Genomic DNA, 25,198 nt, shown 5'->3' with positions numbered 1-25,198 from the left:
CGTGGCCTCAGCCTAAGGTTCTGGTCTCTCTCCGTGTAGCTGGCTAAGGGCTGGTCTCACGTCACCTCCCTCACTTTTCACCAAGAGAGTGGTACGTCAACCATCGCCATTTTCCAGATGAGGAACCAGGGCTTCAAGAGCTGAAGTGATTTATCCAAGGTCACATCCAGGGCTGCCTGGCTCTGAGTCCGGGCTTTTTCTTCATTCCTTGCTGCTTCTGGAATAGCCCAGAAGGTTCTGAACATGGGCAGAGACTGCCAGCCTCCCTTGCCACCTTGAGTATGGCTGGCCTGTTGCAAAACACCCTCAAGGAGGACCCTAAAGCGCCTTTCTTCCAGGCTGCTGCCTGCTTTCTTTTGGACCACGTCAGTTCTGGCTGTCCCTCACAGGAGTCCCTGTTGGCCAAGAGATCAGTCACTTCTGGGTACGAGGGCTGTCCTGGAGCAGTCGTGAGAAGGGGCCAGCCAGAGTGGGGACCTCGGCTTCCCCTGGCCAGGAGGACAGGACAGGGTCCTAGAGGCTACCTGGAGCCCGCTCTGCCCCTGATGGCTGCCTGCGTGGGCCAGAGCTCAGCACATCTGGGCCCAGGTTTCCTGTCACAGAGGGGCCGCCTCCCTGCTCCGTGAGGCTGGGATTCCACTGTGGCCCGATGGGGCCCTGCAGATGTGCCAGGGAGGTTATCAGGTTCCCTCAGCCCAGACTCACCCGCACTCAAGAAGGGAAGAAGGGTGTGACTTCGGCGTACTTGGAGGTTGTGGCGGCTCCCCAGAAAAGCCAGACCGGGGCCAGGCCTCTGGCAGTGCGCCCACCCTGCCCTTGGGAACCCGAGCAGATCAGAGGAGCAGAGAGCACATCTCAGCCAGGTGAGTGAGCTGTTGGGGACCCTGGGGCCAGCCCCTTCCCCTCAGCCTCAGTTTCCCCATGTGCATTGAGACCTAGGAGGCGGCTCCTTCAGGACTCTCTACTTCTTGGCCCTGGGTAGGGGGTGTTTCTTTGTAGTTCGTCTTTTGGGATTGAGGGGAGTTACTGCTCCTTTCTGTGGAGGGCCCACCATGGACCCTGGCTCCAGGGATGCCCTGGGCTGAGGTGGGGGCTTTAGAACCAGAATTCTTAGGGTTTCCTGACCTGCAGCTAGAGAGCTCCTAGCCCCATGTCCAGCTCTGGGGGTCTGTCTGCTTGTGAGTCACTGCCCGATTTGGGTGTTTTAGTCCTCCTGGCTTTTCAAGTCATTGGTCCTCACCTGGTCCCTCAAACCAGGCTCTAACCCGCCATCGGTTAGTTCTTGGGGCTGCCCTCAGTTCTGGCCTGGGTTGGAGGGGCCACAATCACACTCTAGTGGGCTGGTCGGGCTTGGACCCAGGCCTAATGGTCATCATGCCCACACGTGTCTCTTTGCCACATGTGTGCGAGTCTTTGTGGAGAGGTTTTAGCTCCCAGGGTATTAGGGTCCCTGGGGGTCACTGGGCTAGCTCTCGGCCTTCAGCAGGTTACAGATGGGAGATCTGCTCTGGGAGTGCCAAGGAGACCGAGACCCACCTAGGGTCAGGCACAGGGCTTGGGAGGTGCCTGGGGAGCACTCGGCTTAGAAGGGGATGTGACCCTGGACCTCACATGCAGTTGATGCTCTGGGTGCCATCAGACAGATGGGCCTTGGGCTATCCCAGGCTTAGGTGGGGGCTCACAGAACGACCTCCTCGTCCCACCCAGGCCCCCAGGAGTCCCAGGGCAGAGGAACTCAGTCTGGTCAGCCCAGACCTGGGGTTGGGTTCAGCTTGGGTCATTCATAACCGAGGTTGGGGGCACTCGCTGGCACACAGCCCATGTCCTTGTCCTCCCAGCCCTAGGATCCCTGGTCCACCTGTCCACATCAGCACAGCCACCCCTGGGTGTGAGGGTCAGGCTGCAGACCACAGCGCCTGAGTGCCCATCCTCATAAAGATGGCAGCCTGTGCTTGGGGAGGGCCCTGCCATGGTCCACCAGGCAGTGGGAACATGCTCCCAGCCCTCCGCCCGCCAGCTCGGATTCTGGCATCTCCTGGGAGGATATGGACCTGGGTGGGTGGGGACAGGAGAGGAGGAAACCTCAGGCGGGGAGCGTCAGCGGCTCATTTCCATCCTTTCTGATCTTCATGCCCATATAGAGAAAGTGAGCTCTTAAGTCCTTCTCGAAGACATTTAAGGAGAAATTCAGGGTTTAAAGGCCTCATCCCCACCCCTGCCAGGCAGGGCCGCCTGGTCCCATGTTTGCCAAGTTGCTCCAAAGCTGGCTTCTTGATGCTGTGTAGAGGGGAGAATAAACCCATGCCCTCTCGATGTTCCGCCCGCCCCCAGGATCTCACTAGTGGGAAGGGACCAAGTGGGAGGCAGGACGGGGGAGCCCCATCTGCAGCTGGCTGACTGAGCACAGGGGAGCTGCCTTTCACATCTGTGTGTGGGGAGGAGAGAGAAGGGTGTACACTATTAATTCACGTATTCAACACACACTCCCATTATCCCCCTTTTACACAGGGGAAATGAAGCACAGGGAGGTGAAATGACTTACCCAAGGTCACACAGCTGGGCGTGGCAGAACCAGAACTCAAAAAGAAAGTTAATAGTGCCCACAGGAGCCTGGGGAAGTTCCCTGAGGGAACTTTAGCTGAACCCTGAGGGACGGGACGATTTTGCAAGATCCCTCGCAATCCTAGCTGTCTGCGTAGGTGGCTGGGTGTCTGCCGCTGGTGGCAACGAGTGCGAGTGCGTGGGCAGGCACGGGAGGCCTGGCCCTGGCTCCTCCCTGACCCTGGGCTGGGCTGGTGGGTGTGTTGGGTATGGCCATGGTTTGTTTCTCTTTCCCAGGCGGGCCCTGGTGCTGGAGTTTGAGTCAAGGCTGCCTCAAATGGGAGTGCCCAGAGCTGCCATCCCGGGGGGTTGGTCCCAGTGCCAGGTGGATGTGTGTGTGTGTGTGCAGGACTGCACTCACGGTCAGGGGAGGCCTTCGCGTGCATCTCTACAGACAAGTCTGTTTTGGCCAGAAAGTGTGTGTGCCTGCCTACATGTGTATCTAAGTGTCAATGTGTCCCAGTGTGCACTTGTGCATCTGTGTTGGTCTGAATGTCTGTGGCTGTATGTGCGTCCGATTACGCTAGTATGAACATGAGCTGTGTGCCTGGCTCCACCTCTGCACATGTCCTGTGTGTGTGACTGGGGTGTGCATCTGTGCCTGTGTGTGTACTGTGCATGAGCCCCTCAGCCCGGGCCCCCTGCCATGACACAGAGACCCAGCCCGGCCCCCCAGCCCCAGAGCCCTCCACAGCCTGGTGCCCCACACTTCCCAGGGCTCTGATTCAACCCACGGTTGTCCTTGCCTGCGTCACTGCCCCCGACTCCCCGCTGATCTCCTTGCCTCGGTGTCCCTCTAGTCTGTCTGCACAAGCACATTTTCCTCAGCATAGCCCTGGCATGTCGCCTCACTCCCCACCTCTGCTGCTCCCCCGTCACCAGCCTTCAGCAGCACCCCCCACCCCTGTCTTTGAGACCTGCTGGCCTGCACTGGCTCTTCTGGCTGCCCTGCCATTCGGTGCCTCGCCCTAGACTTGCTCTTTCCCAAAGCCAGGGGCTTCCCCTCCTGGCAGCTTCCAGGCCCTGTCCTGAGCTGGCTCGCCCTGGCCTTTAAGTTGAAGTCAGTCTTTTCTAAGTCGACAAACAAGAGCCCTTGGACAGGTGCTAACCAGGCAGTAACACAGGAGGGGCCATGGGGTGCCCTCTGACTCCCCTGTCCTTTTACAGCCCCTTGGTTTTCCTGGGGTTGCTGTGGTTTTAAGCTCTGCCCTCTTTTTTATATTGCGGTAACACTGGTTTACAACATTATATAAATTTCAGGTGTACAGCATTATATTTCAATTTCTGTGTGGATGACATCATGTTCACCACCCAAAGACTAATTACCATCCATCACCACACACATGTGCCTAACCACCCCTTTTGCCCTCCTCCCTCCCCCCTTCCCCTCTGGTAACCACTAATCCAATCTTTGTCTCTATGTGTGTGTTTGTTGTTGTTTTTATTTTCTGTTTATGAGTGAGATTATACTGTATTTGACTTTCTCCCTCTGACTTATTCCACTTAGCATAATACCGTCAAGGTCCATCCATGTTGTTGCAAATGGCAAGATTTCAGCCTTTTTTATGGCTGAGTAGTATTCCATTGTGTATATATACCACATCTTTTTTATCCATTCGTCCCTTGATGGGCACCTAGGTTGCTTCCAAGTTTTGGCTATTGTGAATAATGCCACATTGAACATAGGGGTGCATATATCTTTATGCATTCATGTTTTCACGTTCTTTGGATAAATACAAAGCCGTGGAATAGCTGGATCATATGGTAGTTCTATTCTTAATTGTTTGAGGCATCTCCGTATTGTTTTCCATAGTGGCTTCACCAGTCTGCACTCCCACGAGCAGTGTATGGGAGTTCCCTTTTCTTCACAGCCTCTCCAACATGTTATTTCTTGTTAATATAGCTATTCTGACAGGTGTGAGGTGATATCTCATTGTAGTTTTGACTTGCATTTCTCTGATAATTAGTGATGTTGAACAATCTTTCATGTGCCTGCTGGCCAGCTGTGTATCTTCTTCAGAAAAATCTCTGTTCAGATCTTTTGCCCATTTTTTAATTGAGTTGTTAGTTTTTTTGTTGTTGAGATGTATGAGTTCTTTGTATATTTTGAATATTAACCCCTTATCAGATAGATGGTTTGCAAATATTTTCTCCCAATTGTTAGGTTGTCTTTTTGTTTTGTTGATGGTTTCCTTTGCTGTGCAGAAGCTTTTTAGTTTGATGTAGTCCCATTTGCTTATTTTTTCTATTGTTTCCCTTGCCTGGTCAGACATGGCACTTGAAAATATGCTGCTAAGACCAGTGTTGAAGAGAGGACTGCCTATGTTTTCTTTTTTCTTTCTTTCATGTTTTTTTTGAGGAAGATTAGCCCTGAGCTAACATCTGCTGCCAATCCTCCTCTTTTTTTTGCTGAGGAAGGCTGGCCCTGAGCTAACATCCGTGCCCATCTTCCTCCACTTTGTATGTGGGACGCCTACCACAGCATGGCTTGCCAAGCAGTGCCATGTCTGTGCCCGGGATCTCAACCAGCGAACCCTGGGCCACCGAAGCGGCACGTGCGCTCTTAACCACTGCGCCACTGGGCCAGCCCCCCACCTATGTTTTCTTGTAGAAGTTTTACGGTTTCAGATCTTACATTCAAGTCTTTAGTCCATCTTGAGTTAATTTTTGTGTATAGTGTAAGATAATGGTCTACTTTCATTCTTTTGCATGTGGCTGTCCAGTTTTCCCAACACCATATATTGAAGAGACTTTCCTTCATTGTATGTTGTTGGCTCCCTTGTTGAAATCAGCTGTCCATAAATGTGTGAGTTTATTTCTGGGCTCTCGATTCTGTTCCATTGATCTGTGTGTCTGTTTTTGTGCCAGTACCATGCTGTTTTGGTTACTATGGCTTTGTAGTATATTTTGAAATCAGGCAGTGTGATACCTCCAGCTTTGTTCTTTTTTCTCAGGATTCCTTTGGCTATTCAGGGTCTTTTGTTGATTTTAGGATTCTTTGTTCTATTTCTGTGAAAAATGCTTTTGGAACTTTGATAGGGATTACACTGAATCTGTAGATTGCTTTAGGAAGTATGGACATTTTAACTGTGTTAATACTTCCAATCCACAACCACAGAATATCTTTCCATTTCTTTGTGTCTTCTTTCATTTCTTTCAACAATGTTTTATAGTTTTCAGTGTATAGGTCTTTCACCTCTTTGGTTAAATTTATTCCAAGGTATTTTATTCTTTTTGTTGCAATTGTAAATGGGACTGTATTCTTAATTTCTCTTTCTGCTACTTTGTTGTTAGCGTATAGAAACACAACTGATTTTTGTATGCTGATTTTGTATCCTGCAACTTTACCGTATTCATTTATTATTTCCAAAAGTTTTTTGGTGGATTCTTAGGGTTTTCTATATATAAAGTCATATTATCTGCAAATAGTGACAGTTTCACTTCTTCCTTTCCAATTTGGATCCCTTTTGTTTCTTCTTCTTGCCTGATTGATCTCGCTTCCAATAAGAGTGGTAAAAGTGGGCATCCTTGTCTTGTTCCTGTTCTTAAAGGGGTAGTTTTCAGTTTTTCTCTGTTGAATATGATCTTGTCTGTGGGTTTGTCATATATGGCCTCTATTATGGTGAGGTACTTTCCTTCTAGACCCATTTTATTCAGAGTTCTTATCATAAATGGATACTGTATCTTGTCAAATGCTTTCTCTGCATCTATTGAGATGATCATGAGATTTTTATTCTTCATTTTGTTAATGTGGTGTATCACATTGATTGATTTGCAGATGTTGAACCATCCCTGCATCCCTGGAATAAATCCCACTTGATCACGGTGGATGATCTTTTTAATGTATTATTGTATTCGAATTCCTAGTATTTTGTTGAAGATGTTTGCATTGATGTTCATCAGTGATATTGGCCTGTAATTTTCTTTTTTTGTGTTGTCCTTGTCTGGTCTTGGTATCAGTATCATGTTGGCCTTGTAGAATGAGTTAGGAAGCCTCCCCTCCTCTTCAATTTTTTGCAAGAGTTTGAGAAGGATAGGTATTAAGTCTTTGAATGTGTGGTAGAATTCACCAGGGAAGCTGTCTGTTCCTGGACTTTTATTTTTCAGAAGGTTTTAGATTACTGTTTCGATCTCCTTACCGGTGATTGGTCTATTCAAATTCTCTATTTCTTCTTGATTCAGTTTTTAAAGGTTGTATGATTCTAAGAATTTATCCATTTCTTCTAGATTATCCAATTCGTTGGCGTATAGCTTTTCATAGTATTTTCTTATAACCTTTTGTATTTCTGAGGTATCTGTTGTAATTTCTACTCTTTCATTTCTGATTTTGTTTATTTGAGCCTTCTCTGTTTTTTTCTTGGTGAGCCTAGCTAAGGGTTTGTCAATTTTGTTTATCTTTTCAAAGAACCAGCTCTTACTTTCATTGATTTTTTTCTATTGTTTTTAAGTCTCTATTTCATTTATTTCTGCTCTGATTTTTATTATTTCCTTTTTCTACTGATTTTGGGCTTTGCTCTTCTTTTTCCAGTTCCTTTAGGTGCACTGTTAGATTGTTTATTTGAGATTTTTCTTGTTCGTTGAGGTAAGCGGGTATTGCTATAAACTTACCTCTTGGAATGGCTTTTGCTACATCCCATAAATTTTGACATGTTGTATTTTCATTTTCATTTATCTCCAGGTATTTTTTGATTTCTCCTTTGATTTCTTCATTGACCCAATTGTTGTTCAGTAGCATTTTGTTTCATCTCCACATATTTGTGTCTTTTCCAACATTCTTCCTGTAGTTGATTTCTAGTTTCATATCTTTGTGGTCAGAAAAGATGCTTGGTATTACTTGAATCTTCTTAAATTTATTGAGACTTGTTTTGTGGCCTAATATGTGATCAGTCCTGGAGGATGTTCCATGTGCATTTGAAAAGAATGTGTATTCTGTGGTTTTTAGATGGAATGTTCTGTATATATCTACTAAGTTATCTGGTCTAATGTGTCATTTAAGGACAATATTTCCTTATTGATCTTCTGTTTGGATGATCTATTCATTGATGTAAGTGGAGTGTTAAAGTCCCCTGCTGTGTCACTGTCTTTTTCTCTTTTTATGTCTGTTAATAATTGCTTAATATAGTAGGTGCTCCTATGTTGGGTGTATAGATGTTTACAAGTGTTACATCCTCTTGTTGGATTGTTACCTTTATCATTATGTAGTGCCCTTCTTTGTCTCTTGTTACAGTTTTTGTTTTAAAGTCTATTTTGTCTGTTGTAAGTGTTTCTACCCCAGCTTTCTTTTCTTTGCCATTTGCATGGAGTATCTGTTTCCATCCCTCCACTTTCAGTTTCTGTCTTTAGTCTGACATGTGTCTCTTGTATGCAGCATATATATGGGTCTTGTTTTTTATCCAATCAGCTACCCTATGTCTTTTGATTGGAGCATTTAGTCCATTGACATTTCATGTAGCTATTGATAAGTATGTACTTATTGCTATTTTGTTACCTTTTTTTTTTTTAAAGATTTTATTTTTTCCTTTTTCTCCCCAAAGCCCCTCGGTACATAGTTGTGTATTCTTCGTTGTGGGTCCTTCTAGTTGTGGCATGTGGGACGCTGCCTCAGCGTGGTCTGATGAGCAGTGCCATGTCCACACCCAGGATTCGAACTAACGAAACACTGGGCCGCCTGCAGCGGAGCGCGCGAACTTAACCACTCGGCCACGGGGCCAGCCCCTATTTTGTTACCTTTTTTGGGGGTGTTTTAATAGTTCTTCTCTGTTCCTTTCTTCTTCTCTTGGTCTGTTCCCTTGTGGTTTGATGGTTTTCTTTAGTATTATGTTTGGGTTCCTTTCTCTTAATTTTCTGTGTATTTATGATAGGTTTCTGGTTTGTGATTACCATGAGGTTCAGATATAATAAGCTACATATATAGCACTCTATATTAAGTTGATGGTCTCTTAGGTTTGACTTCTTGCTAAAAGCTCTACTCTTTTACTCCCCTCCTCCCACATTTTATGTTTTTGATATCGTATTTAACCTCTTTGTGTGTGTGTGTATCTGTTACTCTCTTATCATGGAAATAGATAATAGAAATAAGTACTTTTGTATTTTGACCTTCATATTAGTTTCATAGGTTGTTGATCTGCTACCTTTACTATATATTTGCCTTTACCAGTGATTTTATTGTTTCTGGTTTTCTGGAGGTTTTTTTTATATATATAATTTTCTTATTCCTATTTGTGGTCTTTTCTTTTCCATTTAAATAAGTCCCTTTAGCATTTCTTGTAAGACTGGTTTCTTGGTGATAAACTCCTTTAGTTTTTGCTTGTCTGGAAAACTCTTTATCTCTCCTTCCATTCTGAATCATAACCTTACTAGATAGAGTATTCCTGGCTGTGGGTTTTTTCCTTTTGGCACCTTAAATATCTTGTGCTGCCCCCTTCTAGCCTGTAAGATTCCTGCTGAGAAGTCATAGCAGAAGTCATTGGCTTATGAGGTTTCCTTGTATGTAACTTGTTGCCTTTCTCTTTCAGCTAATAGGATTCTCTCTTTATCAATTCTTGTCATTTTAATTATAATGTGTCTTGGTGTGGGCCTTTTTGGGTTTACTTTGTTTGGTGCTCTTTATGCTTCCTGTACCTGGATGTCTGTTTTCTTCCTTAGGTTAGGAAATTTTTCAGCTATTATTTCTTCAAATAGACTCTCTGCCCCCTTATCTCTCTCTTCTTCTTCTGGGACACCTATTATATGGATGTTAGTGTGCATGATGTTGTCCCAGAGGTCCCTGAGACTGTCCTTGTTCTTTTTAATTCTTTTTTTTTTTTTTTTTGAGGAAGATCAGCCCTGAGCTAACATCTGCTGCCAATCCTTCTGTTTTTGCTGAGGAAGACTGGCCCTGAGCTAACATCCGTGCCCATCTTCCTCTACTTTATACATGGGATGCCTACCACAGCATGGCTTTGCAAAGCGGTGCCATGTCCGCACCCGGGATCCAAACCGGTGAACCCCGGGCCGCCTGAAGCAGAATGTGCGCACTTAACCGCTGCGCCACCAGGCTGGCCCCTAATTCTTTTTTCTTTTATCTGTTCAGCTTGGGTGATTTCCTCTAGTCTTTTGTCCAGCTTGCTGATCTGTTCTTCTGTATCTTCTACTCTGCTATTGAGTCCCTCTAGTGACTTTTTCATTTCCATTATTATATTCTTCATTTCTGATTGGTTCCTTTTTGTATTTTCCAGTTTTTTGTTGAAGTTCTCACTGAATTCATCCATTCTTCTCCGGAGATCAGTGAGCATCCTTATGACTATTAGTTTGTACTCTTTATCAGGTAGATCATTTATCTCTGTTTCATTTAGTTCTTTTTCTGAAGATTTGTCCTGTTCCCTTACTTGGAACATATTCCTTTGTTTCCTCATTTGCCTCTTTCTCTGTGTTTATATCTATGTATTAAGTATGACAGCTACATCTCCCAATCTTGGAGAGGTGACCTTATGTAAGAGATGCCTTATAAGTCCCAGCAGTGTGCTTCCCTCTCATCACCAGTTCCAAATTTTCCAGGACTGTCCCCTGTGTGGGCTACATGTGTGCGTGTGTCCTTCTGTTGTGGCAGGGTTGCTCTTGCTGCAGGTGCAGGGGGAGGCTAGGCTGTTCCCCTGGCTGGCTGATTGTAATGCTCAGCTGCGTGTGACTGCTGTGGATCCTACAGTCACTTTATCAGGCATGGGGAGCCCCAGCACAGTTGGCGCAAAGTCTTATAGCATGTTCCTGCTGCAGTTTTTCTGTTAAGTGAGTAGGCCTCCAGTGTGGCTGATTTCTAGGCTCGGGGGGCCTACAAGGCTGTTATCAGCTCTCTCAGGATTTCAGCTGGGTGGGGCTGGCCTTCAGGTGTTGGAGGGTGGGGCTGATCCCCTGTGTGGCTGTTTGGGAAGCACAGGTCTGCTGCAGCTGACCACCCCCACCACCCACAGGCCTGCATACCCCATCAACATAGTCCTGCCGCATCCGCATGCCCCAACCCACAGAAGCAGTCCCACTCACTCCGCTGCAGAGGCCCCACACACTCTGCCAACACAGCCCCACCGCTTGCTCATGGCTTGCTCCCCAGAGGCAGACCCACTCACCTGGCTACAGAGGTCCCATACACCCTGTGTATGCAGGCCCACACATTGCCCGAGGGCTTGCTGTTGGGCGGAGCCAGTCCCTAGGGTGGGCTGCCTGCCCTAGCTGAGCTGGATTAAATCAGTGCTCTAGTGGGTGGGGCAGACCCCTGCACTAATAGGCCAGGGCAAGAACTCCAGTGGTGTCTGCCAGCATCTGTGTCAGCATACCTGTACTAAGGAGGTCTCACCTCTCACTGAGATGTGCCCAGAGCCCATCAAGTGAGTCTCTTTTCACCAAAGGACTGTGTACCTTTTTGGTGACTTTAGGTTGCTTTCCGAAATGGGTAAATTTGTGCATGGGCCCTTTGAGAGCAGACTTTTCTTTCTCTTATGTTTGATAGCTTTTCTCGGGGTATTCCCATTGTTGCTAATAGCCAGCAAAGCCGGATATTATGACATTTGTCTTGGTTGTGCTGAGTCCAAAAGCTGCTTACTGTGGCAAAGCTCTCCCACTCAGATCCCGCATTCCCCCAGGGAAGGCTTTGTACCTTCAGATTGCTCCTGGCCAGGAAGCACCACGACTAGAATGTGGCTTTTTCTTCTGCAGAAAGGAATTTCTGCCTCTTCCACCTCAGTCAGCACTGTTGAGAGGTTGTGGGGTTCTTTTTACCCAGCTTTCAGTTCTCTCTCAGGGGTCATTATTCCAAGAGGAGTTGTAAATTTGTTGTGTCCTTGGGAGGAGGTGAGTTCAGAGTCCTCCTACACGGCCATCTTCCCAGCAATCCAAGCTCTGCCCTTAAAAAAGAATTGTTTTAATTGAGGTGAAATTCACATAATATAAAATGAACCATTTTAGAGTGAATAACTAAGTAGCATTTAGCACATTCACAATGTTGTGTAACCATCACCTCTATCTAGTTCCAAAACATTTTCATCACCTCAAAGGAGACCCCATACCCATTAGCTATCACTCCCCATTCCCCTTCCCTCCAGCCCCTGAAAACCACCAATCTGCATTCTGTCTCTATGCACTTCCCTATTCTGGACATTTCATATACGTGGAATTATACAATATGTGTCATTTGGCGTCTAGCTTCTTTGATTCAGCATAAAGTTTTTGAGGTATATCCAGGAGGTAACACATGTCAGCACTTCATTCCTTTTCGTGGCTAAATGATGTTCCATTATTTGGACATACCACATTTTTTACCCATTATCCATAGATGGACATTTGGGTTGTTCCCACCTTTGGCCTATTAAGCTATGCCTTCTTGACTGTGGGGGTGCTCTGCATTGGTGTTCCTTACATGCTCTGTGGGCAGGATGACCTGGCCCCAGATGGTCACACCGCATCACCCATTGAATGGCTACCAGTAGACCCTTAGAGAGAGCAAACTTTAATGGCCTTTTCTCCCCTTGAAGCTGCAGGATTTGTTTCTTTTTTTTCATATCAAGATAAATGCCCACAGGGGCCGGCCCAGTGGTGTGGTGGTTAAGTTCACGTGCTCCGCTCCAGTGGCCTGGGTTTCACAGGTTCAGAACCCAGGTGTGGAGCTAGCACCACTCATCAAGCCATGCTGTGGCGGTGTCCCACATACAAAATAGAGGAAGATTAGCACAGATGTTAGCTCAGGGCCAATCTTCCTCACAAAACACTTTTTTAAAAAAGATAAACGCCCAGAGTTTCCTTGGCATCTCCCCAAGAGTGAGAGGGGAAACAAGGCAGGTCTTTCCAGTGCCTGTCTCAGGTTACTTCCTCCAGCCTGGTAATTGGCATCGTTGCAAGTGAGGCCTGCCTCTGTGTCCCCAGCTTCCCCTCGGGACCAGGGCTGTCATTTGCAGACAGCCCCACAGGGACCCTGGCTGGCTCTGCCTGTCTTTCTTCAGCTGCCCTCTCTGTTGAGCAAAGTTTCCAAGTTTTTGCTGCATGTCCTGTGTCTGTGCAGCTGGCAGCAAGAGAAGGCCCGTCCCACTTCCTCCCTCCAGGCCCTCCGCCCGTCCTGCCCATATTTTCATGCTTGTGCAGGGTGACGGACTCCCGGCGGCAAGTGCTGGGAAACCAGCTCAACTAGCAGAAAAGAGACTGGCATCATGTCCTGTGTAGCTGGGACACGCCGTCTGGTCGGCCCTGGCTTCAAGCGGGGACCAGGGACGCCGGGAAATCACTGGCCTCCCTGGCTGCTCAGGCCATGTTCTCATGCTCGGCAGGACCTCACCCCCACCCTGTGGAGTTGGGGAAGGTAGCTTTTCACAGCACCAGGCTGGCGACATCCTGGCTCAGAAACCCCAGCCACGTCAGGGAGGCCTGTCTCCTGGGGCCGACAGGAGTCCTGAGGAAGGATTTTGTTGACCCTGCTCAGGACACAGGTGCCTGGCTAGACCCTAGGGTAGCACGAAGGCCAGGCTGGGTGGGCGCCCCTCCTGTGGCCTGGGGCAGGAAACGGGCAGCCTGACAAATGGGCCTCCCAGGGCCCTGCCTGTGCTGGATGCTGGCATGTGTGTTTATTCCCCTTCAAAACCTGGATATCAAAAGCCACTCATAGTCACTGCGCTCACCTGTAAGCCTTGTCTTTCTTGCCCATTGATTCCCGCGCCTAGACTGGAGTCTGACACACATAGCGAGTTACTTAGATATAGGTTGAACGAGGACTGCAAAGGCACCGTGATCCATCTGTTTCTGCAAAATGTGGGATTGTCCCCTCGAGTGAAGACTGTTCCCCTTCTCTGAGGCTCTCAGGTGTCGCTTCTGTGGAATTCATTCTGAAGTGAATTCTTTAAAGGAAGCAGAAGAAAAGCCTTGTTTTTTTTCTTTTTCAGTTTAATTTCCAGGAAGGTGTTGAAATCTGCAGTGGGTGAAAGGATACATTCTGAATTCGCTTTAGAAAAATTATCATAAAAGCAAAAGTCAGCATCTTTAAAATCAAGGCTTCCTAAAAAACAGATCACGTGCTTGGGTGGGTTGTGAGAGCTACGATTCTGATTTTCTTGGGAAGAGGCGACCAGGAGAGGACAGGGGAAAGGCTCCAAGAGAACCTGCTCCCGCCAGGCAGCGAGGGGGCCTGCGCCTTTGGAGGCCTGGCTGCAGGTGCACTAGATGTGCAATGGGGACACATCTCTGAGGATTTATTGAGCACCTCCTGTATTCCGGGGCCTGTGCTGTGCTCCAGGGAGGCGATGGGGAGCCACCACCACAGTGCACGCCCTCTTGGAATTTACAATCTGGCTGAGGAGACAATCCCAAGGTTGTAAAGTTTACAACTCTGAAGAGTGCTACAAAGAGGGGTACATGGTACTCTGGGAGGGTCGGTGGGGGGAGGGACCAGCTTCAGGTAGAAGAAGGTCAGGGAAAGCTTCCCTTAAGGGGTGAAGCTTGGACTGGACCTTGATGTCTGGGTTGCAGGTCAGTAGGTGGAGTGTTCAGGCAGTGGGAATAGCATGTGCAAAGGCCCTGGGATGAGAGCTTGGCTTCCCTGAGGGACTGAGGAAGGTCAGAGAAGGCAGTGGGCTAGAGAGGTGTGGGTGAGCCTGGGGAGGTAGGCAGGTTCTGGTGACTGTGGTAATGACTTTAGCCTTATCCGAGTGGCAACGGGAAGCTAGGAGAGTGTTTTAAGCAAGGGGGTGGGACCAGCTGTGTTGTACAAGGCCCTCTGGAGGGGCTGCAATGGCAGAAAGCCATTCTGTGGGTGACTCCGTTTCCCCTCCCTCCTTGACTTCTTCCCTCTATTAGACTTCAGCCACACTTGCCAGTCTCTAAACCGGTCCTATTTTGTCCTGCTAGCGGGACAGCCTGCAGTCAGCTCATGCAGTCCTCTGCATGTGGGATTGGTAGTGTCCCTTTTATGCAGCTGTCTTTCCAGACCTGCAGAAACACCAGCCTCCTCCACCAAGCCCTTTTCTGCCGGTGCCTTGCCCCAGGCAGCCTCCCCTGTGGGAGCAGGTCTCCCATCTCCCCACTATCAGAGATGTTTGTTTTCATTTTTGTTGTCCCTGCTCCCTCCCAGCTATGTGACCTTCCATCAAGTGCCCCGCCTCTCAGGCCTCAGTTTCCCCAGCTACAGAACGGAGACAATTTCTGCTGCAAAAGGTGGCTGTCAGGATTGAATGAGCTAGCCTGTGTGAAATGCCCAGAGCTCAGCACAGGACCCAGAAGAACTCCAGAAATGTGCCTGATTATCACTGGGCCGACAGCGTGTGCCTGGGGCACCGAAACGTTTTTGGCAAGAATGTGCTGTTTCAAAATAGCCATTGTAGATGGTCATCATGAGAAAAGTCAGGACTCTATTGGACTTCCTTATCTAATGTTTAGGGCTGTTTTTATTTATAGTGACATCCCAGTGCTTAGAGCTGCTACGGGACCCCACGGGGCTGTAGGGTTGTGGGTCCTCTGTGGTCATCTTGCCTGTCCCCTCATCTCTCAGAAAGGACCCTGGACTCAGAGAGCGTGGCCAGGGGTGGGGGTCTTTCCAGGCCAGCCAGATTGCAGACAGCTGGGCAGCACCCTCGTCTCCTGGTCCTCCCACCTCAGAGTGGGCGCATCGGCCCCACCTCCTTCCCTCGGCCTGGGTGTTCCCTGTGGCAGGCCTGGCTGAGGACATGGCTCGTGTGAAGCGGACAGTCAGCGGTGCCTGCACAAAAGTGCGTTTCTACTCTCTCTCTCTCTGCTGAACACCCTGAATAGGTGTTCAGGCCCTTGAAAAGGGGATCAGTCACCCAGTTTGGGGGAGCCACTGGTGCAGGGGAGATATGGCTTCCCACTCTTGTGGACGCACCAGGTCCCAGAAGAATTCTGTGGCAGGTCTTGAGCCAAGGGATTCCCCTAGCCAGTGTGACCTCACTGACCTCACGGGAAGACCCTGGGAGAGCCTTGCTCACCCCAGAGTTTATGTAACACCATCTTTCCCAACCACCCTCAAAGCTGCCCTGTGACATAAGCAAATGTGCGCCAGCGTCTGCCCAAGGCTGGCCTGGGAGTGTTTACCGAGCACCTGCTCTGGGCCAGGTGCTTGCGCACATCATCCACTGAATCATGTGGACCGTCCTGCAAGGTAGCGCTTGCCACTGCGTTTTTTAAAATCGAGACATAATTCACATACCATCAAATGCATCATGTGAATATGTATAATTCACTGAGTTTTAGTATATTCACAAGATGGCGCAACCATCACCACTATCTAATTCAAAAACATTTTCATCACCCCAGAAGAAATCCCATACCCATTAGCTGTCACTCCCCATCCCCAGGCAACCACTAATCTACTGTCTGTCTTTATGCATTTACCTCTTCTGTACATTTTATATAAACAGAATAATGCAATATGCAGCCTTTTGCGACTGGCTTCTTTCACTTAACATAATGCCTTTGAGGTCCATCCTCATTGTAGCATCCATCAGTACCTCATTCCTTTTTAGGGCCGAATAATATTCTACTGTATGGATGTACCATAATTTTTTTATTCATGTTGATGGACATTTGAGTTGCTTTCACTTTTTGGCTACTGTAAATAAATGAACATTTGTGTGCAAGTTTTTGTGTAAACGTGTTTTCAATTCTCTTGCGTATATACCCAGGCACAGAGCAGCTGGGTCTATGACATCTCCCTGCTTAACCGTTTGAGGAGCTGCTGGACTGTCTTCCTGAGTGGTGGCACCATTTGGCGTTCCCCTAGCAGCACGCCAGGGCTCCTGCTTCTCCCTGTCGTCTTCAGCTCTTGTCGTTGTCTGCCTTTGATTACAGCCACCCTAGTGGGTATGAAGCTCACTGTGGTTTTGATTTGCATTTCCCTGATGCCTGGTGATGCTGAGCATGTTTTCAGGTGCTTATTGGCCATTTGTCTGCCTGTTTTGGAGAAATGTCTATTCAAATCGTTTGCCCATTTTTGATTTGGGTTGTTTGTCTCTCGATTGTTAAGTTGTCCCACCAAGTCTACAAAGTTTTGGTAAATTGAGGCTCAGAAAGGGGATGTGACCTGGCCAAGAACACTGGGCTAACGAGCAGGTTGGTCTCCGCCTCCCACCCAGCAGGTCGGGGCCACTGTCTCCACCCAGGGGAGCAGCCTCCAGCCTCCAATTTTGACCTGCCTCCCAGACCACCCCAGGTCCTGTCCTTGCATTTAAAGGGGTAGGGCCCTGCAGCAGAAGGGTGGGCCGGAAAGGGGGGAAACAGCAGTACTGAGGAACCAAGCCAGTCGTCTCTTCCCCTCCGAATCACGCGGACCTGGCTGACGTGGCCCAGGCTGAGGGGACAGCCTGGGTCCTGTGGTCGGGAGCCTATTTATACTGGCTGGGCCGTGTTGCAAGCTTTTCCTGCTGGCAAGAGGGACGTCACTGGGTGCTGACCTCACCAGAAATGCTGACGCACCTTCCTCTCACACTTCGATCAGATGGGCAGCCGAGCCTCCTCACTTTGTGGCCACCCCTGTCCTCTCGCAAGTGTCTGCCCCCTCCCACCCACCTCTGGACTCTCCTCCGGTGTCCCTATTCCCTGCAGCCCTCCGACCGTGTCCTCCTCTTACAAGTGGTTATGGGCTGAAAGGTGTCCCTCAACTTCATATGTTGAAGACCAAACCCCCTCGAACCTCAAAATGGGGCTATATTTGCAGACAGAGCCTTTAAAGAGGTGATTAAGGTAAACTGAGGTCATTGGGGAGACCCCAATCCAGCATGAGTGGCGGTGTTATAAGAAGAGGAGATTAGGACGCGGACACAGTCCCAGGGGCACCATGTGGGGAGACGAGAAGAAGGCAATCATCTACCAGCCAAGGAGAGAGGCCTCAGGATGAAACCGACCCTGCCGACACCTTGATCTCCGACTCCTAGCTCCAGGACTGCGAGAGAACACGTTGCTTAAGCCCCCAGTCTGTGCTATTTCGTTACAGCAGCCCGGGTGAACTCATACATAAGCTCTGCTTGCCTTCGGGGGCCCTGATCCCCGGGCTTGCACACGGCCCTCGAGGAGCCGAGCGCTCAGAGCATCGTCTCGAATTTGACAGCCCTGGTTTGGACGCCCTGCTCCTCTTAAATGTTCCCATGCACGGCAACCTCGTGTCTCTGGGCTCAGAGGCCTTTTTAAACGAGGAGACAGTACGGACCGTGGGGGAGACAAGGTGAAGGCACATGGCTGTCCCCCGAATGTGGACGTCGGTCAGGCATCACTGAGGGTCAGGAAGCTCTCCAGCCAGCCCTGGCTCTCCTGCCCGGAGCAGGCCCCGAGCCGCTCTGCACTTCAGTTGCCTCATTCAAGGGAGCCGAGGCATCCCTGCCGGCCGCCCTTCCTCCCCGGGCTGTTGCAAGATGAGGTCAGGGATGTGAAATGAAGAAGGATCCTGCTTGGCGTGGGCCCCAGGAAGCAGCCTTGTCGGGGTGGGCACAGAGATGAGGAATTCAGCAGAAGCGACACTCTCTGGAGGAGAATCCAGAACTGGCCCTCGGGGGTGGTACTGGTGAGGTAAATTGAGCATGATGCAGTAAGTGCCATGCCGGGGTGCCAGGGAGTCCGGGAGGGGGCGGAGGCGTAGCCTCCTGGGCATGGGGGTGTGTCTGGTTTTGTCCACTGCTGGCTCCTCAGCACCTGGGAGTGGCTGGCACAGAGTAGGGCCAAATAAAAGTTTGTTGACTGAATAAATGATTGATGGTGGCGTGTCTACAGAGGGACTAGCAGGTGAGTAGGGTCCAATAAAAGTTTGTTGAATGAACAAACGACTGATGGTGGGCATGTTTATAGAGCGAATAGCAGGTAACAGCCTTGGTGGTTGAGATTGGTGCTGGGGCAGAGATGCACATCTGGTCCTCCTCTTCCTGGTCACCTCCGCTTTCCTAGTCCAGGCTCCACGGGCCCAAGGCTCTCCCCAGCTGGAGCAGCTCAGGCTCCCTGGCAGCCCCCTGGCGTCCCACCCTAGCTCCCCAGCCTTCCGGCACCCTCCTCCCTGCCAGGCTCCGGAGGGTATAGGCCAAGGATTCTCTTTCAGGCCTGGGCCAGCCCTCTGCTCCTTGTCTGCCCTTGCCTGGGCCTCAGTTTACTCCGCAAAGAAACAGCAGGTTGCCTAAGGAGGCGCAGTCTCCAGGGCCTTTCATTCTGACGCTCAGAAGTCTGCAAGCAGGGGACCAGCCCACAATCACTATCTTTCAGAGAAAGTGAAACTTGGTCCCCAACCGTCATGGCAGTGACTCCCCCTCCCAGGCTTCCCCTCTGAGCTCACAGCTTCCCCATCTCCTCCACCCCCCACCCCGCCCCCCGACAGTTAGTACTTGGAACTAGACTTTCATCTTTCCTTTTTCCTTCAAAGAACTTTTGCCTTTTATGTCCATGACGGCAGCAGCGCCACGAGGTGGGCTGGGAAGTGCTTTTCTAATCCTCATTTTACAAGTGAGGCCCAGAGACATTACGTGACTCTGGTCACACAGTATGTCAGCAGGCTTGAATCCTGATCTGTTTCTCTTGCCCCAAGCACCCGGTTCTCCCCAAGGACTCTGTCTGTAGAGAAAGGGCCTGGCTGCGGGCCTGGGATGGGGAAGACCGGCTGTGTGTGGGGTGCATGGTGGAGGAAAGGAGATGGCCGGGAGCCCCACGGGGGGATGCAGGTCCTGGGGCCAGAAACACAATCTCAGGGCTGCCAGCCTGGGTCTGGCTCTGTGCCCAGAGCCCGGTGGTTTCCGCTCACAGATGTCCCAACAGCCCCGCGGGAGGGCGGGAAGGGGACCCAAGAAGGAAGATGTCTCGCTCCCTCAGCCCCAAACCACTGTGGCCTGTGAGGCCAATGGCTCCTGGGCTGAGACTGGCCCGCGGGCTCTCCAGGTGCCCAGTGGCAGCCTCTGCCCTCCATCCCGGGCATAGCCCTCCTGCAGATGGCATGGACCCCTCGCTCCCAGCTTACCCCAGGAAGGCTGAGGCTGCGGTTTGCATCATCCTTGGGCGTGGAGCTGACCTCGAAGAACGAATTCGAAGAAAACAGGAGGAGGAGCAGGCATGCCACCGCACCCAGCGCCCATTGGCCGCCTGTGGAAACTTTGGTTTTTGGGGTCATGTTCCCAGAAGGCCTGCCCTCCCCCTCCCCCTTCCCACCCACCTCACGAGGTGTTGGCCAATCGCCCCAGCGGGCATAAAGTGGCTGCCAGCCCGCAGGGCTCCCAGCCGGGAGGTGTCACCCCCAACAGGCACGGGCAAGAGCTCGAGCACCCAGCATGCGGGCACAGCTTACACAGAGGATGCTGCTCAGTAAGTACTTCCTTCCTCTCTGCTAGCACCAGCTTGCTGTGCCCACAGACGCCAGCGGGGAGCAGGGGCACCCTCTGTCCTCTAGGAGCTGGGGAGGCTGGGCACCGGATAGAAAGGATGTCAAGAAGGGGAGAGAGCCAGGAGGTCAGGCAAAGAAAGGGGGCCACAGCAACTTTACAGGGTGGAAAACGGGTATCCCTGGAGGGCTTCCAAGGGGAGGTGATGTAGAGGCAACTCTGGGAGCCAGGGAGTGAGGGAAGGGGACGGATTAGGGGAGAGGCTGGGGAAGCAGGAGGGAGGTGGGAGATGTGCTGGGCAGAGCAGAAAGCTGCAGAAGCTGAGCGGGAAAATGGTGCAATGTCTGGAGGGGCTGCGAGGCCTCCTTCTGGCCTTGATTCGCAGGGTCTGGAATGGACAGACGCAGACAGGCTCAGGGCCCTGGAGCCCACGTAATCACACAGCACACATAGCCACACCCACAGGGTGACATGCACACAGAGTCGTGTGACATCATCCAGAGCCCTTAATCTCACCAACCTGAGAACCCCCATAGGCAGCCCGGGGTCTCCACGGTGGATGGAGCGCAACACCTGTGTGTGGCCAGCTACTCCCTTGAGCCTTGCACAGACCTGGGTGCCCACCCAGGCAGACACTCTAGTCCCAGGAGCACACTCACCCGGGCCCCCCGCCTAGGCCCAGCAGCAGATACCTGGGGAGGTGTCCACAGGTGCCCTGTGGTTGCTGCGCCTGGGCGCCCAGCCCCTCGGCTCTCCCCAGCAGCGTCTTCCCCAAGGGGCCAAACGGTTCTTAGGAAGGGAACATGGTGTCACTGCCTTCCGGGCCATTGCGCCACAGGCCCCTTCCGACCACGTGGCTGCCGGTGCCTGGCGGGTGGGGGTGGGGGGAGGCGGGTGAGCAGTAACTGTGCCAGCCCCCCAGAACGCTCTGACGGGCTCACCACCTCCCTGGTGGGCCTGACAGAAGGGGCCCTTTATGGAGAGGGGAGGGAGGGGCATGAGAGTTCAGGGGACAGGCTGGCCTTGTGTGACCTGGCCAACCCTGCTCCTTCTGCACCTTGGTCTTCCTGTTGGTGAACTGGGGGCATGGACTGGATGCTCTCGCACATCCTTTCCAGACGGAAGCTTTGGATGGAAAGGCAGCCTCTTTTGGTTCCGTAGACGTAGCTCAGGGTGCCAGGCTGCTCTGGGGCGCCCAGCATGCAGCCTCTCCAGCCCATCTGCATGGAGGGCCAGCGTTTGTGATGGGGGCCCAGGGTCCTGTGGCAGTAGCGTCCCATAGTCCAGAGGTCTTTCGGAGAGCAGCCCCACATGGGCCGCCCCACCTCAGCTCCTCAGGCTGCAGGAGTCCCAGGCGCAGAGTTCCTGTCTGGCGCCACAATCTCCAAGTCTTAAAGGCCACCTTGGTGAAGCGCAGCCACTGTCTCCAGTGCTGGACAGTGACTCTCTGGGGAGGTGGCAGCGGCCCGGCAGGTGCTCCGGTGCACACACAGTGCACAGCCTGCCCTTGAAGGCACAAGGCCCGGGAGGATGGGATGGGCTGCGACCTCCAAGACCCTCTTGGGTGCCTCACCTCTGAAAGCCGCCCCCCTGTGGTTTCCTTGTCCAGTCAGGTGATATCCCCTTCTCTGCCCCAGGTCTGGTCCTCGGACTCCTGTTTCTGAGCACAGCGGCCATGGGCAGCTGCTCGGCCAACTACCAAGGGCTCCTCCAGCAGCTCCAGAGTCAGGCGGACTTGCTGCAGGACACCAGCCTACTCCTGGACCCTTATGTGAGCGCCTGGCCCCTGCTAGCATCTGAGTCTCAGACAACTTTGGGGTTAGAGCAGGAGTGAGCCCCAGAGAGGATCAGGCCCAACCCCCACTCACCCAACCCCAACTCAATATGGGGCGGGTGGGGAAACCGACTCCCCACGTTATTCCAGGGTCGACATCGAATCTCAGGCCTAACCCTGAGACACCAAGGAGAGGATGCATCTTCCCTAGCTCAGTGGGTCTGGAGCACGAACCCCATCGCCACTGCCTCACGAGTCTGTCCAGCACGCTCACTGCACGCCTACCAGGCGCCTTGTTCTAGGCCCTGGAGATGTAGGGGTGAGCGAGACGAGTCCCACCCTCCTGAAGCTCACGGCCACCTCCCTGCCAACACTCCCCCCACCACGATCACTGCCTGTGCGCTACCCCCACCAGCTACACCATCCCTCTGACCTTGCCTGCAGTGACCCGGGAGTCCTATCCCCTCTCAGGCCTCAGTTTCCAGATCTGTACAATGGGAGGACTGGATGGGGGATGCGGAAGGTAGCCTTTCAAGGCTGACCAGAGCAGACTTGTCTGTGTGTGACGGGGGCTCCAGCTCACTCCCTGATTCTCCTTTCCCTCCAGATCCGCCTCCAAGGCCTGGACACGTCTGAACTGAGAAAACTCTGCAAAGAGCGCCCCGGGGCGTTCCCCAGCCAGGATGCCCTGTGGGAGCTCAGCAGGTGGGACCTCCTGCGCACCCTCAATGCCACGCTGGGCCAGGCCTTGCACAGGTTGACCGCTTTACAGCAGGATTTCCCCAAAGCCCGGGACTGGCTAACGGTGACAATGAACATCCGCGGGTTCCAGAACAACATCCACTGCCTGTCCCAGCTGCTTCGTGCCTCCTCGGAGACGGCCAAGCCCACTCAGGCAAGCCCAGGGGCCTCGCCACCCCCCATCCCTGCCTCAGACGCGTTCCAGCACAAGTTGGAGGGCTGCCAGTTCCTGAGCGGCTTCCACCGCCTCATGGGCTCAGCAGGCCAGGTCTTCCGGGAGTGGGGGAAGACCCCCCGCCGGAGCCGGAGACATAGCCCCCGCCACCTGGCCCTGCGGAAGGGGCCTCGGGGGGTGCAACTCTTCAGGAGAGGCCGGAGACTCGTGCCCAGGGGGCAGCTGCCCCGGTAGCCTTGGGGGCTCCCCTGGCAAGTGGAGGACCAGCAGGCACTCTCCAGGACTGCACCTCCCAGGGGCCTCCAAACCTGCTCCTCTCCATTCCCCACCTCTCAGAAGCACTTTAAGGGGTCTACCTCCTCCAGGCTGGGGGGATAGGGTCAGGCTATTGCACCCCCCAGCCCTGAGTTCCCCGGTCCCGGTGGGACGGTCGGGTCAGGCCACGAGGGGCCAACTTTCCATTGATTCAGGGATCTGATGACACAGGCTGACTCATGGCCAGACTGACCCCTCCCCCTGCTCCGCTCCCCAGAGGCCTGCCGGCCCTTCCCTCTCATGACTTGCAGGGCTGTTGCCCCCAGACTTCCTCCTTTCTGTGGTGGCGCGGTTCCAAGGGGAGGTCAGGACCCAAGCTGGCCTCCTGAGCCTCATCTCAGTCTCAGGCCAGACACCTGGATGTCTGGGGGACCTCACTTTAGGCAGCTGTGACAGAGGCAGTGCTCCTGGAAGGAGCACTGATCTGGGGGATGCAAGGAACCCAGCTTAGCCTCTCATTCGCTGTGTGGCCTCAGGTAGGCCACTTTACCTCTCTGAATCTCAGTTTTCTCTTTGTGAATTGAGGGGATTGGGGACAGTGTAAAGCCTTCTCCACCTGTCAGTTGCTGGGACTTGGTGACACAGGGTGCATATCAAATTCTCTCCGTGAACTGGGACACACAGGGCAAATGGACAGGGGGTGCAGCCCAAGGTCTCTGTTCTTCCCAGCACCTAGAAGCTCCTGGTCTGGGGTCCTGGCTGCTCCCCCTGGTGGTACATCGTGGAATTTTCTCATGCTGAAACCATTGCCCTCCTGGAGGGGGTCCCAGAAGCTGCTGGGACATTTCCTTGGAGGCACATGACTAATTTATCAATTTTTATCTGTTTTCTATTTATAAGGCTTATTTATGATGTGTATTTAATCTTAATATTGTGCCAACATATATTTAAAACTTGCCTGGTTTCTAAAGCCCCTGTGTCTCTCTGTTGCCTTGGGGAGAGGATTTGGAGGAGCCTGGCCTCTTGGAGAGGGGGGGTCCCTACATGGCAAGGCCACAAGTGGCCACCACCTGAGAACTGGGCTGGAGGTCCCTGCCCTGTCCAGGAAGGGAAGTCGCACGTCCCGGTCAGCCGGGGGCTCTGACTGTGGGGGCGTCTCAAACACAGACAAGGCGTTCGTTGTGTCTGAACAGGTCTCATTGGGGACGCTGGGGACCAGGGTGTCGGAGTTGGGGAGGGAGTGAGGAGGGGGGAAGGCTGGAGTGTGTGCATTGCTCTGGGCCCCTGTGGGTGTGGCGGGGGGGACGTGTGCTGGTGTGCGTTGTACAAAATGAGCAGGTTAATAACAGGTCCTGCCTCACACGTAGCCTATGACCTGGTATGTGCTTGAACCTGCCTCCTGATGGGCCCCAGGGGGGTAGGGTTTCCATCTGGCCCCCTGAAAACTGGGCTCCCTCACGATGCTCAGGGCTCCTCCTCCGGAGGGACACTTACAGGCTGGTGATGTGCTGGGGCAGCCACTACAAAGGAAGGGCTGACAGAAGCGGATGAGCTTGTCCCGGATCGGTCCCTGTGCACCCTCGCTTCCTGGGACTGGGTGCCAAGTTGGGAAAAGGACTTACCATCCGGGTGGAGGAGAGCCCCGTGCAGGATGCTCAGCAATAGATAGGATTCGCTCTGCAGGTGAGAAGACTGGGGCTCAGAGAGTTTGAGTCACCTGCCCACGCCCTCAGAGCAAATTTCCTGGGGGCATGCACAGTGTGAATTCAGGTCCCACAGGGACGGGGCATTTTTCTGTTACCCTTCAGCCTCTGGAACTCAGCCGACAATTTTCTGAGTCCCTAGTGGCACAGAGCTCCCAAGTGAGGGGGCAGACAGACAACAGACAAGCCACAACAAGAGAAGCATCTGAGATTGCAGTCAAGCAATGTAATAGAGCCTGAGGGCAGGCAACGGGGGAGCTCAGGGTGGCATCTGGATGAGGTGACATCCACCCTGCAGGCTGAATGACGTGCTGGAGAAGGGGTGGAGTCTCCAGGTGGTGGGAACAGCTAGGGCAAAGTCTCCGAGCATTCAAGGATCAGAGAATAGTGAGTGAGGGCATCACTGATTTATCAAAAAGGCCCAGAGAGAGGAAGTGTCTTGCTCAAGGTCACAGAGCAAGTTAGTGCAGAGATGGGGCTAGAACTCCAGGCCCCTGACTCAAGGAGCAGTCTCCCTGGGCAGCTGCCCAATGTGGGTTCCAGGCTATTTACCAAGTACCTAGCAAGGGCTCTCCACTGCCCCCTACTGGGCTCTCCCTTGCTCTCAGGGCTCCTGCCACACTGGCCACCTTTTGGCTCTCAA

General features: G+C 52.0%; 1 protein-coding gene and 1 long non-coding RNA gene across 6 annotated transcripts; one reads left to right on the top strand and one right to left on the bottom strand.

Annotated features, from left to right (window-relative positions):
- Window positions 1-66: 66 nt before the first annotated feature.
- On the bottom strand, window positions 67-20,690 carry LOC124226397 (uncharacterized). Of its 4 annotated transcripts, XR_006885291.1 has the most exons (5): window positions 20,428-20,658; window positions 19,550-19,671; window positions 13,236-13,522; window positions 11,228-11,474; window positions 67-395 (listed from the first exon to the last, which is right to left on the bottom strand). It is a non-coding gene; the product is annotated as an uncharacterized LOC124226397 (long non-coding RNA). The 4 variants fall into 4 exon arrangements; XR_006885292.1 differs by lacking the exon at window positions 67-395 and having other exon boundaries at window positions 11,022-11,474; window positions 20,600-20,690; XR_006885290.1 differs by lacking the exon at window positions 67-395 and having other exon boundaries at window positions 11,022-11,474.
- On the top strand, window positions 19,115-24,063 carry OSM (oncostatin M). Of its 2 annotated transcripts, XM_046639644.1 has the most exons (3): window positions 19,786-19,890; window positions 21,545-21,678; window positions 22,289-24,059. In XM_046639644.1, exons 1-3 carry the CDS (start codon window positions 19,857-19,859, stop codon window positions 22,829-22,831), a joined length of 711 nt encoding a protein of 236 aa, XP_046495600.1. In that variant the 5' UTR covers window positions 19,786-19,856; the 3' UTR covers window positions 22,832-24,059. The 2 variants fall into 2 exon arrangements, with proteins under 2 accessions (XP_046495599.1, XP_046495600.1); XM_046639643.1 differs by lacking the exon at window positions 21,545-21,678 and having other exon boundaries at window positions 19,115-19,890; window positions 22,289-24,063.
- Window positions 24,064-25,198: the final 1,135 nt, after the last annotated feature.

The sequence above is a fragment of the Equus quagga genome, chromosome 15 (assembly GCF_021613505.1).
Source record: "Equus quagga isolate Etosha38 chromosome 15, UCLA_HA_Equagga_1.0, whole genome shotgun sequence".
NCBI classification, from domain to species: domain Eukaryota; kingdom Metazoa; phylum Chordata; class Mammalia; order Perissodactyla; family Equidae; genus Equus; species Equus quagga.
Note: the sequence above shows the minus strand (reverse complement) of the source record. Positions and strands in the feature narration are given on the sequence as shown.

Bases quoted from the DNA above. Each gene is read 5' to 3' on its own strand.
- OSM (XM_046639643.1), top strand. From the start codon at position 19,642: ATGCCACCGCACCCAGCGCCCATTGGCCGCCTGTGGAAACTTTGGTTT. The intron at 19,891-22,288 runs GTAAGTACTTCC...CTTTCCCTCCAG, and splicing joins TACACAGAGGATGCTGCTCA to ATCCGCCTCCAAGGCCTGGA.